Source organism: Salminus brasiliensis, chromosome 11 (assembly GCF_030463535.1).
Source record: "Salminus brasiliensis chromosome 11, fSalBra1.hap2, whole genome shotgun sequence".
Taxonomy (NCBI): Eukaryota; Metazoa; Chordata; class Actinopteri; order Characiformes; family Bryconidae; genus Salminus; species Salminus brasiliensis.
This window is the reverse complement of record NC_132888.1, coordinates 3,899,364-3,915,638: the sequence shown is the minus strand read 5'-3', so window position 1 is coordinate 3,915,638 and position 16,275 is coordinate 3,899,364. Positions and strand designations below refer to the sequence as shown.

The window sequence follows — 16,275 nt, the reverse complement described above, 5'->3', positions numbered from 1 at the left end:
GACACACAGCAGAATGAAAAAAGTTCTAACCATCTAGCCTCTTTCTGCAGCCCCCTGTGGTGGTCATTCCACCTGCAGGATGGAAATTGACTGATTTCTTTTCTTTTACTGGTTTAAATTTGCTGCCAGATGTGTTATGATGAAATATGGTACAGCAAAATACTGTACATCTACATGTAGAATCCGTGCTTCCTGTGAGCCACCATGTTTTATTGCTTTAGCTGCTAGTGTGGACCACGCTCTGGGATAGAACAGAACAGGAAGGTGGGCTCCTGAATATTCTTGACTTGAAGTCCAGGTCAGCTTTTCTGTGGTCTGCAAGTGAAGCCGGACCCCCGGGTGATGGGGTGGAGTTGGAGGTGGGTGTGACGTCTGTTCGTCACAGAGTTGGACTGAGAAATGGGGGTATATAAGGGGCTTTGAGGGCTTGAATGATATACAGTCAGTAGCTTACATTTGAAAGGCACTAGTACCGAGACAGACACTCTGATCCACACTACGTCCAGTCTTGATTGTCTTTGGTGTTCTGTCCTTCCTCTCAGGTCTCAGCTTAGCCCCCCTGAGGAAGGTAAGAAATCAGCCTTATGTAAAACAACAGTAAAACGTGCCAATTTAAGGTGGTACTGATGCTACATTTTTACACAGTGTTAATAACTGAAGAGGAACACCCTTACTCTCGTCCTGAATGCAAGGGGTTGGCCGTGAAGGTGTTTGGAGGGTCCATGGAGTGGCGACTCTTCAAAGACGCACAGCTGGGCGCTGATGGGACTGATCTGTCCTGCTGGAGAGGACTGCAGAGTCGAAAGAAACAACAACATGTCTATTGTGTGATTGGACCCCCAGCTGAACTAGAGATACAACAGATACACTATGTGTCCAAATGTTTGTGGACACCTCTTCTCCTTGCTGACACAGATTGTCTAGTCCCTGTAGAGAAGTACTGCCAATAGAATAGGACTCTCTGGAGCATATCAATAAACATGAAGCTATTGGCACCATGCTGCCTAACGCCAGGCGTGGGCTAGTAGAGGGGTATAAAGCCCCCCAGCATTGAGGAGCTGTGGAGCAGTGTAAGAACTGTGTTCTCTGGAATGATGGATGATGGTGCTCCATTGAATACTTTTGGGATGCAATGGGGGGCTAGGGATGCGGTGGGGTGGTGGTGGTGGTGGTGATCATCCAACATCCTGACCTCACTAATGGTCAGTGATGGGACCAGAAGGGATTAAACATGGGCTCTAGAAATACAGGTCTTGTTAATTATTCAAAAATCATTTGTTTTACTATGGCTAATTCTACACTAATGATGCCATAAGATGCATTTATGAAGTATTTTAGTAGTTGTTTGATGTATAAATAAATAAGTCTATTATTTATATTGAGGTAAAAAAATGCTTAGATATGATTTTATGGTGGCTCAGCGGTTAGAGCCCCAGGCTATTAATGACAGGGTTGTGGGTTCAATACCCGGGCTTGGCAAGCTGCCACTGTTGGGCCCTTTGAGCAAGGCCCTTAACCCTCTCTGCTCCTTAGGTGCTGGATGGAGTTGGCTGCCCGCCACTCTGGGTGTGTATGTGCTCACTGACCCTTGATATCTAGTGTGTGTGTGTTCACTACCACAGATGACACATTTCACTGGGTCTTTTCTCAGTTCCTTTAGTTTCTGGTAGCCGGGACGGGGTACCTTGGGTACCGCATGGCTGGCTCACGCTCTCTACCCAGCCGCCTGCAACACACTCCCCTTGGGAAGGATTTACCTCAGGTTTTAGCTTCCTCACTCTCTCTGGTCTGCCTCTTTGTAGTAGGTGCTGTGTTTAGCCTTTAGCTGGCTAGCGGTCTTGAATTGTCAAGACTGTGTTGTAACAGTTTTGGGGTTTTGCAATTGGCTCGTTTTACAGCTCAGTTTGAGGTTCATACTTTGTCACTTCTGGTTTCTCTCTAATATTTTCGACCCGATTGCCTTTTTGTAATGTGGTGCTCACTTACAGCGGGGTTTGAACCCAGGCCGCCGTGTTGGAGGGCCGGCGCGCTACTGAGTGAGCTACCACGATCACGTGACCAATGGGCCCAAGTGCAGAGTCTTTCAATCTTAGAGCAGGTAAACCGGAAATGAAAAGTAAAATTTTTCGGGACTCGAACCCAGGCCGCCGCGTCACGAGACTGACGCTCTGCCGCTTCACCAAAGCGGCAGTTATGAAAACGGCCAACAAATGAAACTTAAAAGGAGATGGGTTTAATAACAAAGGACGCCAGGGGAGAACTGGCTACCTCTTTAACTCTAGAGGGAAAAACAACTGAAGAGCAAAAAGGATCTCCCAAAAGAAACCAGAAAACTGAGAAGTTACAGGGAAGACAGACACTCCTGCCTTCCTCTGTAACACTAGTGTATGCGTGCTACGCGCACACACACACACACACACACACAGACACCGGGAGAGAGACTCGGGAGGGAAACACACGAAGGGGAGTGACACACACTCAGCCTTCCACTCGAGATCTACACAGGCACACAGATACACACACCACCAGAATCAAAAGATCCAGCAGTGGGGCAACTGGATCTGTGTGCCTATATAGCCTACTGCCCAGGTGTAGGGAATTGGGCTCAATCACTAGCTGGGGTGACTCGGGGCCTCCCCCTGGTGGCAGGAGGAGGCCTTGCCCTAGAGCTACCCCTTACAGGACCCCCCCACCGGCACCCGACGTCCCCAACCCAGCTGCACGGTCCTGACGAAATGCCCGGACGAGCCCGGGATCCAGAATGTGGCGGGAGGGCACCCAGGACCGCTTCTCCGGGCCATAACCCTCCCAGTCCACAAGGTACTGGAGCCCGCCTCGGACCCGCCGGACGTCCAGAAGGCGCTTGACAGTGTAAGCTGGCGCACCGCCAACTGTACGCGGGCCCGGCGGATCGGTGGAACCCACGGAACACAAGACCGAAGAAGGTGGGGTTAACATGCATTGAAGGGGGAAGGGCAAGGCGGTAGGCAACAGGATTGACCCGCCGAAGGATCTTGAATGGCCCGGTGTAACGAGGAGCCAGCTTGTGAGGGGCACCACGTAAGGGCAGATCCTTGGCTGAAAGCCAAACCCGTTGCCCAGGGCGATAAGTGGGAGCTGGCAACCGCCTCCTGTCAGCGTAGCGTTTCTGAGTAGCTTTCGCAGACAGAAGGGACTTGCGGGCCTTCTGCCAGGTCTTACGGCAGCGCCTGACTAGCAGTTCTGCCGAACGAACCCCCGTCCCCGTCTCCTGTCCGGGGAACATGGGCGGAGCATATCCATACTGGCACTCAAAGGGGGACATTCCCAGGGATGAGTGCCAGAGGGTGTTATGTGCATACTCCGCCCAAATGAGTTGATCAGACCAGGTAGACGGGGAGGAGGAGGCCAGACAGCGGAGGGTGCGCTCCAGGTCTTGATTGACCCTCTCTGTCTGGCCATTAGACTGGGGGTGAAAGCCAGATGAGAGGCTGACCTCTGCCCCCAATAGTCGACAAAAGGCCCCCCAGAACCGGCTGGTAAATTGAGGCCCACGGTCTGACACGATGTCGGAGGGGAGTCCGTGAACCCGGACCACCTGGTTGAGCACCAGCTCGGCCGTCTCCTTAGCGGTTGGCAGCTTCGGGAGAGCCACAAAGCAGCCAGCCTTGGAGAACCGGTCCACAATGACTAGAATCACCGTGTTGCCACGTGACCGGGGCAACCCAGTGATAAAGTCAAGGGACAGGTGAGACCAAGGACGTGAGGGGACGGCCAACGGAAGTAGTAGACCAGTGGGCCTGGTTCTGGGGTCTTTACATTGGGAGCACACCAAACATGAGGCCACATGAGCTCGTACGTCTAGTTCCATGCGGGGCCACCAAAACCGCCGCCGCAGAAGCTCGAGCGTGCGCTTAGTCCCTGGGTGTGCTGCCTGGGAAGACGCATGGCCCCACTGAAGCACCCGTTCCCTTACAGGCCCGGGTACATAAAGCCGATCCGGGGGGCCACCACCCGGATCAGGCTCAGTAAGGTGAGCCCGCTTGATTGCGTCCTCCAGTCCCCATCGGACGGGCGCCACGATCCGGGTTTTGGGGACTATTGTCGTGGGTGTGTTTGATTGAGGAGGGGGCTCCCACTGGCGAGAGAGAGCATCGGGCTTGGTGTTCTTCGAGCCCGGTCGGAATGACAGTATGAAATCAAACCGAGTGAAGAACAATCCCCACCTGGCCTGGCGCGGATTAAGACGTTTGGCCTGCTGGATGTAGGCCAAATTCTTGTGGTCCGTCCAGACCAGAAAGGGATGTTTTGCTCCCTCAAGCCAGTGTCTCCACTCCTCCAGCGCCAGCTTTACTGCTAGCAGTTCACGGTCACCCACATCATAGTTCCGTTCCGCAGGGGTGAGGCGGTGAGAGAAGTAGGCACAGGGGTGCAGCTTCTGGCCAGGACCAGACCGCTGGGAGAGGACAGCCCCCACGCCTACCTCAGAGGCATCCACCTCTACAAGGAACGGGAGTTCTGGGTCAGGCAATTGGAGAACCGGGGCCGTGGTCAACAGGCGCCTTAGCGTGTCGAACGCCTCCTGGGCTTCCGTGGACCAGACGAACCTCCCCGATGTTTTTCTTGTTAAGGCGGTCAAAGGGGCTGCCACGGAGCCAAAATTCCTCACAAACCGCCGGAAGAAATTGGCGAACCCAAGGAAGCGTTGGACTAGGCGCAAAGAGGTTGGACGCGGCCAGTTGTCCACGGCCTTGATTTTGGCCGGGTCCATGCGCAGGGTGTTGTGGGACACAACAAAGCCCAGAAAGGAGATTGTCTGCGCATGGAAATGAGATTTCTCTACTTTCACAAAAAGGTGGTTCTCCAGGAGCAATTGGAGAACCCGGCGGACGTGGGTGACGTGTTCGTCTACAGACCTACTATAGATGAGGATATCATCTAAGTATACGAACACGTACCTGTCCAATGCCTCCCTGAGGACCTCGTTGATGTAGCGCTGGAAGAGGGCGGGTGCGTTCATCAATCCGAATGGCATGACGAGGTACTCGTAGTGCCCAGATGGAGTGATAAACGCCGTCTTCCACTCATCACCCTCTTTGACCCTAACCAAGTTGTAGGCACTGCGCAGGTCCAGCTTGGTGAAGATGGAGGCCTGCTGCAGTGCCTCAAAGGCTGAGGTCATGAGGGGCAATGGGTAGCGGTCCTTGGTGGTGATTTTGTTGAGACCCCTGTAGTCAATACAGGGTCTCAAACCCCCATCCTTCTTCCCCACAAAGAAGAAGACGGCTCCGGCTGGGGAAGTGGACGGCCGAATGAACCCCAGAGCCAGGGCCTCCTGGACATAGTTCTCCATTGCCTGGCATTCTGGCGCCGACAACGAGAACAGCCTACCCCTAGGGGGGTAGTGCCAGGGAGGAGGTTGATAGCAATGTCAAAAGGTCTGTGGGGGGGCAGCAATTGGGCCTGTCGTTTGCTGAACACCTCCCGAAGGTCCCAGTACTCTTTCGGCACTTGCAAGGGGTCAAAACCTTCAGGAACGGTGTCGGTAGCCACAGAAGCCCCTGGGGCCTTGAGGCAGGAGGACTGACAAGCTGGCCCCCATGCCAAGACAGACTGAGATAGCCAGTCCACATGGGGGTTGTGCCGCTGGAGCCAGGGGAAACCCAGAACCAACTGCAAGTCGGGAGCACTAATGATGAAAAACACTATCCGCTCGGTGTGAGGACCGACTCGCAGCATAAGAGGGGGGGTTTGGTGGGACACCACCCCGGGCTCCAGTGACCGACCATCTATAGCTGCTATGGGCATAGGCTCCCTTAAGGGGACCAGCGGCAGGGCCAGCTTCCTGGCGAGGCCAGCATCCAGAAAGTTCCCTGCTGCTCCAGAGTCCAAGAAGGCAGGCAAGCGGACCTCAAACATCCCTGACGCTAGTGTGGCATTGAGGAATACCCCCTGGGCCCGAGGGAGAAGCGTCAGGTCAGTCAGTGGTCTCCCCTGCCCTGACGGACATTTGGCTTTTCCAGAGAGCTCGGGGCAAGCAGAACGGAGATGCCCAGAGACCCCACAGTAGAGGCACCTGCCCTCACGCATGCGGGCTTCACGCTCCTGCCGTGGCAGGCGAGTGTGCCCCAACTGCATGGGCTGGACACCACCATCGGGAGGCTCCTCTAATTAGAAGCTCGAGGGGCTTTGGCACTCCGCGCCCTTCGCCTCTCCTCGAGACGGTTATCAACCCGTTGGGCCAGCTCAATGAGTCGATCGAGGGAGGTGGGAGGGTCACGGCAGGCCAGCTCATCCTTGAGCTCTTCACCGAGACCATGGTGGAAAGCCGAGGTGAGAGCGCTGGCATTCCATCCACTCTCTGTCGATAGCGTGTGGAATTCGATGGCATACTCAGCCACCGACCTTTTTCCCTGACGCAGGTGCAGGAGGCGGGACCCTGCCTCTTCTCCACGGAGCGGAAGGTCGAAAGCCTGTGACAGCGCAGCCGCAAACCGGGCCGTGGGGTTGGTGCTCCCACACCGGGGTGGCCCAGGCTAATGCCCTACCGGTGAGGAGAGAGATGATGTATGCCACCTTAGCACGCTCAGAAGAAAAGTGGGATGGTTGCAGCTCGAAAGCCAGTGAACACTGAAGGAGGAACCCTCTACATCCTCCTGGTTCACCAGCATAGCGCTCTGGGGCTGGTAGAGGGGGCTCAGCATAAGGAATCATGGCTGCTTGGGCAGGGGCAGCCTCCTCCTGGGGAGGTTCAGGAGTGTGCTGGGCTACTAGATTTGTCAGACCCTGCAGCTGAGAAAGAATTTGCTGCAGGGCCTGCTCATGCCTCCCCACAGTCACCCCCTGATTAGCTAGAGTGGCTTTTACCTGCTCTAGATTGAACATCTCTGCTGGGTCCATGTCTTGGCTGGATCTTTCTTTAATGTGGTGCTCACTTACAGCGGGGTTTGAACCCAGGCCGCCGTGTTGGAGGGCCGGCGCGCTACTGAGTGAGCTACCACGATCACGTGACCAATGGGCCCAAGTGCAGAGTCTTTCAATCTTAGAGCAGGTAAACCGGAAATGAAAAGTAAAATTTTTCGGGACTCGAACCCAGGCCGCCGCGTCACGAGACTGACGCTCTGCCGCTTCACCAAAGCGGCAGTTATGAAAACGGCCAACAAATGAAACTTAAAAGGAGATGGGTTTAATAACAAAGGACGCCAGGGGAGAACTGGCTACCTCTTTAACTCTAGAGGGAAAAACAACTGAAGAGCAAAAAGGATCTCCCAAAAGAAACCAGAAAACTGAGAAGTTACAGGGAAGACAGACACCTGCCTTCCTCTGTAACAAGAGTGTATGCGTGCTACGCGCACACACACACACACACACACACACAGACACCGGGAGAGAGACTCGGGAGGGAAACACACGAAGGGGAGTGACACACACTCAGCCTTCCACTCGAGATCTACACAGGCACACAGATACACACACCACCAGAATCAAAAGATCCAGCAGTGGGGCAACTGGATCTGTGTGCCTATATAGCCTACTGCCCAGGTGTAGGGAATTGGGCTCAATCACTAGCTGGGGTGACTCGGGGCCTCCCCCTGGTGGCAGGAGGAGGCCTTGCCCTAGAGCTACCCCTTACACTTTTATTGTTCTTTTCTGACAAAGATGGCAATAATTAGACACTACATGTCCAAATGTTTGTGGACATCCCTTCTAATGGATGCTTTTAGCTACTTGATGCTGACACAGGGGTGCAAAAGCATACATACAGCTTGTCTAGTTCCTGTAGAGAAGGTTTGCCAATAGAATACAACTCTCTGGAGCAGGTAAACATGACCATGAATTGGAGATGATGAGGTGGGGTGGTGATCATCCAACATCCTGACCTCACTAACACTTTTAGCACTGAATGCAATCAAAAATAGAAAGTGAAGCCGGACCCCCGGGGTGATGGGGTGGAGTTGGAGGTGGGTGTGATGTCTGTTCGTCACAGAGTTGGACTGAGAAATGGGGGTATATAAGGGGCTTTGAGGGCTTGAATGATATACAGTCAGTAGCTTACATTTGAAAGGCACTAGTACCGAGACAGACACTCTGATCCACACTATGTCCAGTCTTGATTGTCTTTGGTGTTCTGTCCTTCCTCTCAGGTCTCAGCTTAGCCCCCCTGAGGAAGGTAAGAAATCAGCCTTATGTAAAACAACAGTAAAACGTGCCAATTTAAGGTGGTACTGATGCTACATTTTTACACAGTGTTTATAACTGAAGAGGAACACCCTTACTCTCGTCCTGAAGGCAAGGGGTTGGCCGTGAAGGTGTTTGGAGGGTCCATGGAGTGACGACTCTTCAAAGACGCACAGCTGGGCGCTGATGGGACTGATCTGTCCTGCTGGAGAGGACTGCAGAGTCGAAAGAAACAACAACATGTCTATTGTGTGATTGGACCCCCAGCTGAACTAGGGATACAACAGATACACTATGTGTCCAAATGTTTGTGGACACCTCTTCTCCTTGCTGACACAGATTGTCTAGTCCCTGTAGAGAAGTACTGCCAACAGAATAGGACTCTCTGGAGCATATCAATAAACATGAAGCTATTGGCACCATGCTGCCTAACGCCAGGCGTGGGCTAGTAGAGGGGTATAAAGCCCCCCAGCATTGAGGAGCTGTGGAGCAGTGGAAGAACTGTGTTCTCTGGAATGATGGATGATGGTGCTCCATTGAATACTTTTGGGATGCAATGGGGGGCTAGGGATGCGGTGGGGTGGTGGTGGTGGTGATCATCCAACATCCTGACCTCACTAACACTTTTGACACTGAATGCAATCAAAAATAGAAAGTTACTCCAACAAAAGCAAGATAACCTCTTTTTAATATCCTTGATTTTGCAAGAAATAATGAATGAGCAGGTGTCCCAATACTTTTGTCTGCATAGCATACAAGTGGTCGCACATAAGAAAGAGAAGATGACAGTAAAAATACAGTTTACTGCAACCAGAACCATTTGGATTAAGCCTAGTCTTGGACTGAACTGCAATGACAGTACTGAGTCACCATGTACGTCCTGTTCAGTCTAGACTTAGGCCTTAACTGGGTCTAAGAAACTGCAGCTGTATGTCTATATGACACAAAATTCTTACCTGGAAGGTAACGCTTTATCCTTAATGGTGATTGGAGGGTCCATTGAATGATGACTCTTGACGGACACATTGCTGGGCAATAACGAGCCTGATCTGTCCAGCTGGACTGGACTGCAGGAACATAGAAAACTGGTGTTCAGTCATCTCTAATAAACTTGTTTATGTGGTTTCTGGGACAGTTTGATTGACTGTTAGCTAGAACATGGGTACAATACTGATGCATAGTTGTAAAGACAGTAGCGGTTCCTAAAGTTTGCCCCTTACTCGTGTCCAGCAGGGAAAGCTCTGTCCTTTAATGAGACTGGACACTCTATAGACTGATGACTCTTCAATGACACACAGCTGGACGCTGATGAGCCTGATCTGTCCTGCTGGACTGGACTGCAGGAACATGGATACATGTCATCCATCAAATGATAGGTGTCTGAAATGCTGTTTTTCAGTCTGGCACTGTTAGCTATGAAGCTAATGTAATTAAAAGTAATGGAAGCCTATAGGTCAACAATCACTCTCGTTCAAAAGACATGCATCTAAAAGTGACCCGGCTGATGACCCGACATCACTTTATTTACTTTATAAAAGGGTTGGTTGGTGGGTTGTGGGCGGGGCTTACACTTGACCCCTTTGATTTATTGTCCATTAGTTCCCTATTAGCTATTAGCTCTGAGTAACACGTCTTCACCTGCCGCTGGGATGTGACTAGAGCTGGGCAATATGACGATATTTTATTGTATCGTGATAAATTTTAATATCGTGATGATGATAAGCTTTCCTAAGCATTTAACATGCTTATTAAACACTGATCAGCTGCAGGTTTCATTACTAACAGTGTAATTAGACTGAAGGGTTAATTAGATGAAGAGCAACAGATGTTAGCTGAATAATAGTTTATAAGAATCTGATACTGATGTTTTTAGTCTGTAGTTAAATGTATGGTGATAAATATCGTGTTTAAAGTCATTAAATATCGTGATTATAGTATTTTTACCATATCGCCCAGCCCTACGTGTGACAGATCACTAAACTCACAGTTCGGATCATTTTCAGACAAATGTTGTTCAAACGTGGGCTTGGGTTGTTGGCAAAAATTCTCAAAGGTCATGAAATGAGTTTTTGCAGGGTGGACTTGGTCTGATTACGCAACACAGACTACGTTTTGACTGAACTAGGAAAATCTGCTTTTAGCTGCAGCTCATCAGCAAATACAGGAAACTTCAAAGTTCAGCTCATTCTAAATTGTTAGTCTCTAACCACCTCCACACAGCTTGCAACTGTTTTATTTGATTTTCGTGCAAATTTGATTTTCCAAATTTATTTGATTTTCCAAAAATGTTCGTTTTTTTTTACCTTTCATTAACTTTTTACTTTTTTATTTATCCTTCTAATTTTAGCTATGGCTTAACTATTTCCACTCATTTTTTTGCTGTTGGACTTTTCATTATTTGTATTATTCTTTTATGATTTGCTTTAAATACCCTTGGATTTAACTTTTAAACTTTGTCTTATTTGTTTTTTGCATTTTTCTAATTCTAATTCTTCTAATTCTTTTCTTATCTATATTTTACAAATCAGCTTGGTTACATTGTAAATAAGGGTCACCCTCACTGTTGACCTCATTTCACCAATGATAGGGGCAGTCCCCCGGCAGCGGCGTAGCGCAAAGTTTTCCTGCAAGAGGTTTTATTTCTCCTGTTTTGAGAAAGGAAGGTTTTTAAAAGCTTTGTGTTACACAAGCTTGATGTAGTAATTCTGCTGGAAGCTATTAAATAAGTAAAGAGGGAAAAAGTAAACCCATCAGCTCTGTCTTCAAGCAGGCATGCACCAGGCCGGTCCCACAGGCTGCAGTATTCACCTTAATATATAATTATATTATATGATTATATATATCATATTATATACTTATATAATAGTATATGTATAGTGTGTATAGTATATGTATAGTGTTTGTGTGTAGTATATGTATAGTGTGTGTATAGTATATGTATAGTGTGTGTATAGTATATGTATAGTGTGTGTATAGTATATGTATAGTGTGTATATTGTATATGTATAGCCTGTGTATAGTATATGTATAGTGTGTGTATAGTATATGTATAGCGTGTATATTGTATATGTATAGTGTGTGTATAGTATATGTATAGTGTGTGTATTGTACATGTATAGCGTGTGTATATTGTATATGTATAGTGTGTGTATAGTATATGTATAGTGTGTGTATAGTATATGTATAGTGTGTATATTGTGTATGTATAGTGTGTGTATAGTATATGTATAGTGTGTATATTGTATATGTATAGCGTGTGTATAGTATATGTATAGTGTGTGTATTGTATATGTGTAGTGTGAATAGTATATGCATAGTGTGTGTAGTATATGTATAATGTGTGTATTGTATATGTGTAGTGTGAATAGTATATGACTAGTGTGTGTAGTATATGTATAGTATATGTATGGTGTGTGCATAGTAGATGTATAGTGTGTGTATACTATATGTATAGTGTGTATGTAGTATAAGTATGGTATATGTATAGTGTGTATAGTGTATGTACAGTGTATATAGTAGATGTATTGTGTGTGTAGTATATGTATAGTATATGTACAGTGTGTATATAGTGTGTGTGTATAGTGTATCCTGTATTTGTATTTTGTATATATATATGTGTGGGTGTGTGTTTCTACACTGGGGGATGCTGCACCTGTACACCTGTGTTAATGTAATGTGACAATAAACCTGATTTGATTTGATTTGATATGTAATGGTTAAATTAATTATTAATTAATTAATTGTGGATTATCATAAACTATGCATTTAGGTGTCTTCATCAGCTTTACATCTCCATACTACCAGAACACAGGACAGTCCTACCTGGGAATGGATGGGTTTTCCCTTGGAAATGTGATTAGACGCTTCATGGAGGAACTACTTTTCATTGACAAGCTACTCGGTGCAGGAGACGCAGTTTCTGCTCTGTAAAAATGAAGAACATTGGCATGAACACTGTCCTGCTGGACTGAGCAACCCTTTATATATATCTTACAATCAGAATTGATATATAGCTATATATGTCTAATGTATAAAAATTATATCACATTAAAAGTTTTGCTAGTGTACCAGATTTGCCCGAATCACCAACATTTCCCTGAGTGAAAGATCCCTTTTTACGAAAGCCTGACAGCTCCAAACAGAACCCCTCAGAACCCGTGTTCAGAACATAAGGGTCATACTTGATGCTGATCGGATGATCCATGGAGTGATGACTCTTGACGGACACACAGCTGGGTGCTGATGGCACTGCTCCATCCTGCAGGACTGGACTGAAGAAGCATGGAATGAAAAAGAGAAAACCAACAGCCTCTCCGCTTCATACAACACACTACTGTTACATACTATACTGGTACATACTATTGAGTCCCTTAAGCTATTTTACCCAGTGAGTTCTCATTATCATTGATGCATGATGTCCACCAAGGTGGAAAAAACATACAACCCCCCTATTGATTAAACTTTGATAAAAAATATTCCTTACTTATTTATGAATTTAAATCCGTCTATCTGTCTGTCTATCTGTCTGTCTGTCTGTCTGTCTGTCTGTCTATCTATCTGTCTGTTTGTATGTCTGTCTATCTGTCTGTCTATCTGTCTGTTTGTATGTCTGTCTATCTGTCTGTCTATCTGTCTATCTGTCTGTCTGTCTGTCTGTCTGTCTATATGTTCATGTACAGATTATTAGTTACTGTATGTTTTAGTAAAAATTAAATTACCTCTGTGCTGTGGACATGTCTTCATTGCAAAGGTCGTGTTGGTCTTCCATTGTCTCGTCCCTCTCACGCACTGCCCTTCAACAAAACACAGAGTTAACACACTCAGGTGAGGCGTGACCGCGCTCAATGATGTACGACCACACGAAGAGTAAAGTAGTGCAGAAAGCAGATCAGCAGGGCATTCATTACAAGGTATTTCCGTCATCTCTGTTAGGAAAAGCATAACTGATGTAGCCTGGAAGTGTGTTTTTTAGTGATCTGTGACTCATTTCAGGATTCCTGTGATCAGTCAGTTCACACACACACATTCATACACACACACATTCATACACACATACGAGCAGAGGGGTTAAAAACCCCTCAGTTTGGTTAACAATACACACTGGGTTGAGCCTCAATCATTAGTAAATGAGCTGCAGCTGAGCTGAAACTGATTCAATACTGTGTAAAATGTTTAGTCTGTGGCTCCGCCCCCTCTATCTGTTAACTGTTTATTCCTATCTGCAGGCTAAAACCTCTGCCTTCTTATTCTCTGACTCCTGACCATGGTATTTGAACTTATTATCCCCTAAATGTCCTGACAAGCAGGCAGTTAGACAGTCGCTCCACTCTAGAGCTGTGAAGCCGTGTACATTTCTGAGCCTGAGAAAGAAGGGAAGGTGAATTTACTCAGAACTGAGTTTGTATGTAGTGTAATTTCACAGCTCTGGACCGGCCCTATGGTCTAACTGCTGCTCATTAAGTGTGAGGAGGTCATCAGTTCAAATCCCAGCAAGGTCTCAGCGCTCCGTTCTAAAAGCCTCCCAGTCTGGGGACGTCATGTGATAGGAATAAACAGTAAATAGATAGAGGGGGCGGAGCCACAGACTAAATATCTTTTACACAGTATATACAGTAACTTTCTTACTGACTAACAACCTGCCACTGTCTAGAACCCACATAAAACAAAGGGCTGCCAATGACACACTATTAACATGCAAGTTCAGATAATAATTGCCCATAATTTGCATAACAGGGTGGTAGCAAAGTGTTGTTTTTTTGTGGTGTATTACTTAAACTAATTTTGCCAGTATTGGTGGGTTTCACACAGCAGACCCCCGGGTTATGTTCTAATAAAGGCCATAATGAATAAAGCTTAATCTATAGACTTTCATGATTCAGGCTTTATTAAACTAAACAGTAGACATTAATAAACCCCCTGTTTAACCCCTTAACACTCCAAGGCTTATTACACACTAAGGTGTGTTACTGAACAAACTAGTGGGGCCGTTCTCTGCTAATAGAAGTTAAGATTTTTGTAAAGTATTTGGACAGCAATTATTTATATAAAATCACTATTATGTCAGTATGAGTAACATCAGCTATAGACTTTCATGATTCAGGCTTTATTAAACAAAAAGATAAAATAGGAAACCTTTAACCCCTTCCCTTAACTCTCCAAGGCTTATTAATTCATTCATTAATACACTAAGGTTTATTACTCAGTAACTACAGAAGCTTCTGTGCAAAATGGTGGGGCGATTCTCTGCTAACAGAAGTTAAGATTTCTGCTTTTCTGTCATTTTGGAAATACATGTTTTTCATTGGACAGAAATGATTTATATAAAATCACTATTATGTCAGTATGAGCATCATGCAAGTTTTCAGATTATCATAACATAATTATATAACAGACATTTCAGCACTAAATAATGTTTATAACAGGGTGGTAACAAAGTGATTATTATGCTTTTTTTGATTAATTAGTTTCACACAGCAGACCTCTGGGTTATGTTGTAATAAAGGCCACAATTAATAAAGCTTAATCTGTAGACTTTCATGATTCAGGCTTTATTAAACTAAACAATAGACATTAATAAACCCCCTGTTTAACCCCTTAACACTCCAAGGCTTATTACACACTAAGGTGTGTTACTGAACAAACTAGTGGGTCCATTCTCTGCTAATAGAAGTTAAGATTTTGAAATACATGTTTTTCATTGGACAGCAATGATTTATATAAAATCACTATTATGTTAGTATGAGTAACCTAGACTTCTAATCTATAGAATTAATCTATAGACTTTCATGATTCAGGCTTTATTAAACAAAACAGTACATTAATAAACCCCCTGTTTGGGTTCCTTAAAATAATGTGGTTCTGAATAGTTCGAATTACAAATAGCTTATGCAAAAATATAAATAGATCAAATAGGAAACCTTTAACCCCTTCCCTTAACTGTCCAAGGCTTATTAATTAATTCATTAATACACTAAGATTAATTACTTAGTAACTACAAAAGCTTCTGTAAAGCCTGGTTGACGATTCTCTGCTAACAGAAGTTTGCAGTAAATTTTTTGGCATACTGGCGCGCTATAGGCTGTTTAAGGGGTTAATCTTAGAATCCTACATGTTATTAATATTAATGTCTTATTAATCAGAGATATAATACAGAATGTGTGAAGCATGACTTACATTCCCCTGGTCAAAATGAGAGTTTCTGACACTGACAAGGTAAGAAATCTGTAACCTTTGAGATTTAGTTGATGGCCTCCATTGCAGTTGTTGTAATAACATTTTCAGGCCACCAGAGGCCCAAATGCTTTACCATTGTTTAAAGGGTTACACAATATTTTCTTTGTTAGAACAAATCCTTTAATATCCACTGTTGTCATTCTGACTGTCTGACCTCCTGACAACCGCCGTGAACTGAATATATCAGTTATAACAGAAGTCACATTAAACACCTTTAAATCAGCTCAGATCAGAAGATAAAGTGTGTGTAAATGGGTGTGCCCACCAAGCTCTCTCTCTCTCTCTCTCTCTGAGTTCTGCACCACAGGTGTTCCATTTCCTAATCCCCAGGTGTGCAAACAGGGGAGGGTAAAAGCACACGGCGTGCTGTTTGAGTAAGAAAGCTACTGGGTGGGAGCCTAGTTTTCAATAAGCAAAGTCAAGCACCATAACATAGCAATCCTAACAGGCTGGTGAAGCCATGTTCAATACGAGCATTCAGAAAATCTGACCTTCTACCAGCACCAGTGACGAGAAAATGACTCTGAGAATAAACACGTTTAGCTGCACAGATCAAAAGGATCACCCACTTTTAGCCCCACAGGGCGCAGATGGTTGTGGTCCTGCCTCGCTTCCCTTCTGCTTGGCTGTCAGACTGTAGATAAAGCCAGTTTCGTTTCTCCTGTGGCTCCTCCCATTCATCATGTGATGAGAGAGGAGAAGTGTTCAGCAGCTCTCTGCCACCAATCTACCACCTCACACACTCACCACACACCAACAGAGCCAACAGAGCATTACACCATACAGGTGTAAATCCCAGCAGAGTCGGGACGTCCCGATTAGATTACTTTGCCCCATTGTGTGTATTTCACTGTTCACTGCATGGATGGGTGCAGTCAAATCTAT

The 16,275-nt window shown here is 46.2% G+C and overlaps 1 protein-coding gene across 6 annotated transcripts in view; it reads right to left on the bottom strand.

The window, feature by feature from the left end:
• LOC140565521 (NACHT, LRR and PYD domains-containing protein 3-like) overlaps positions 1 to 16,050 on the bottom strand; it is a 29,696-nt gene extending 13,646 nt beyond the window's left edge. The window contains exons 1-9 of one of the 6 annotated variants that reach the window (XM_072691457.1): positions 15,938 to 16,050; positions 12,876 to 12,949; positions 12,339 to 12,428; positions 11,980 to 12,081; positions 9,114 to 9,224; positions 8,256 to 8,372; positions 8,036 to 8,140; positions 675 to 791; positions 455 to 559 (exon numbers count right to left, since the gene is read on the bottom strand). In XM_072691457.1, coding sequence (XP_072547558.1) covers positions 455 to 559; positions 675 to 791; positions 8,036 to 8,140; positions 8,256 to 8,372; positions 9,114 to 9,224; positions 11,980 to 12,081; positions 12,339 to 12,428; positions 12,876 to 12,925 — 797 coding nt within the window. In that variant the 5' untranslated portion in view covers positions 12,926 to 12,949; positions 15,938 to 16,050. Of the gene's footprint in view, positions 1 to 454; positions 560 to 674; positions 792 to 8,035; positions 8,141 to 8,255; positions 8,373 to 9,113; positions 9,225 to 11,979; positions 12,082 to 12,338; positions 12,429 to 12,875; positions 12,951 to 15,937 lie in introns of all 6 variants that reach the window. The other 5 variants (XM_072691459.1, XM_072691456.1, XM_072691458.1 and 2 more) reach the window with 5 other exon arrangements.
• Between the last annotated feature and the right edge of the window lie 225 nt (positions 16,051 to 16,275).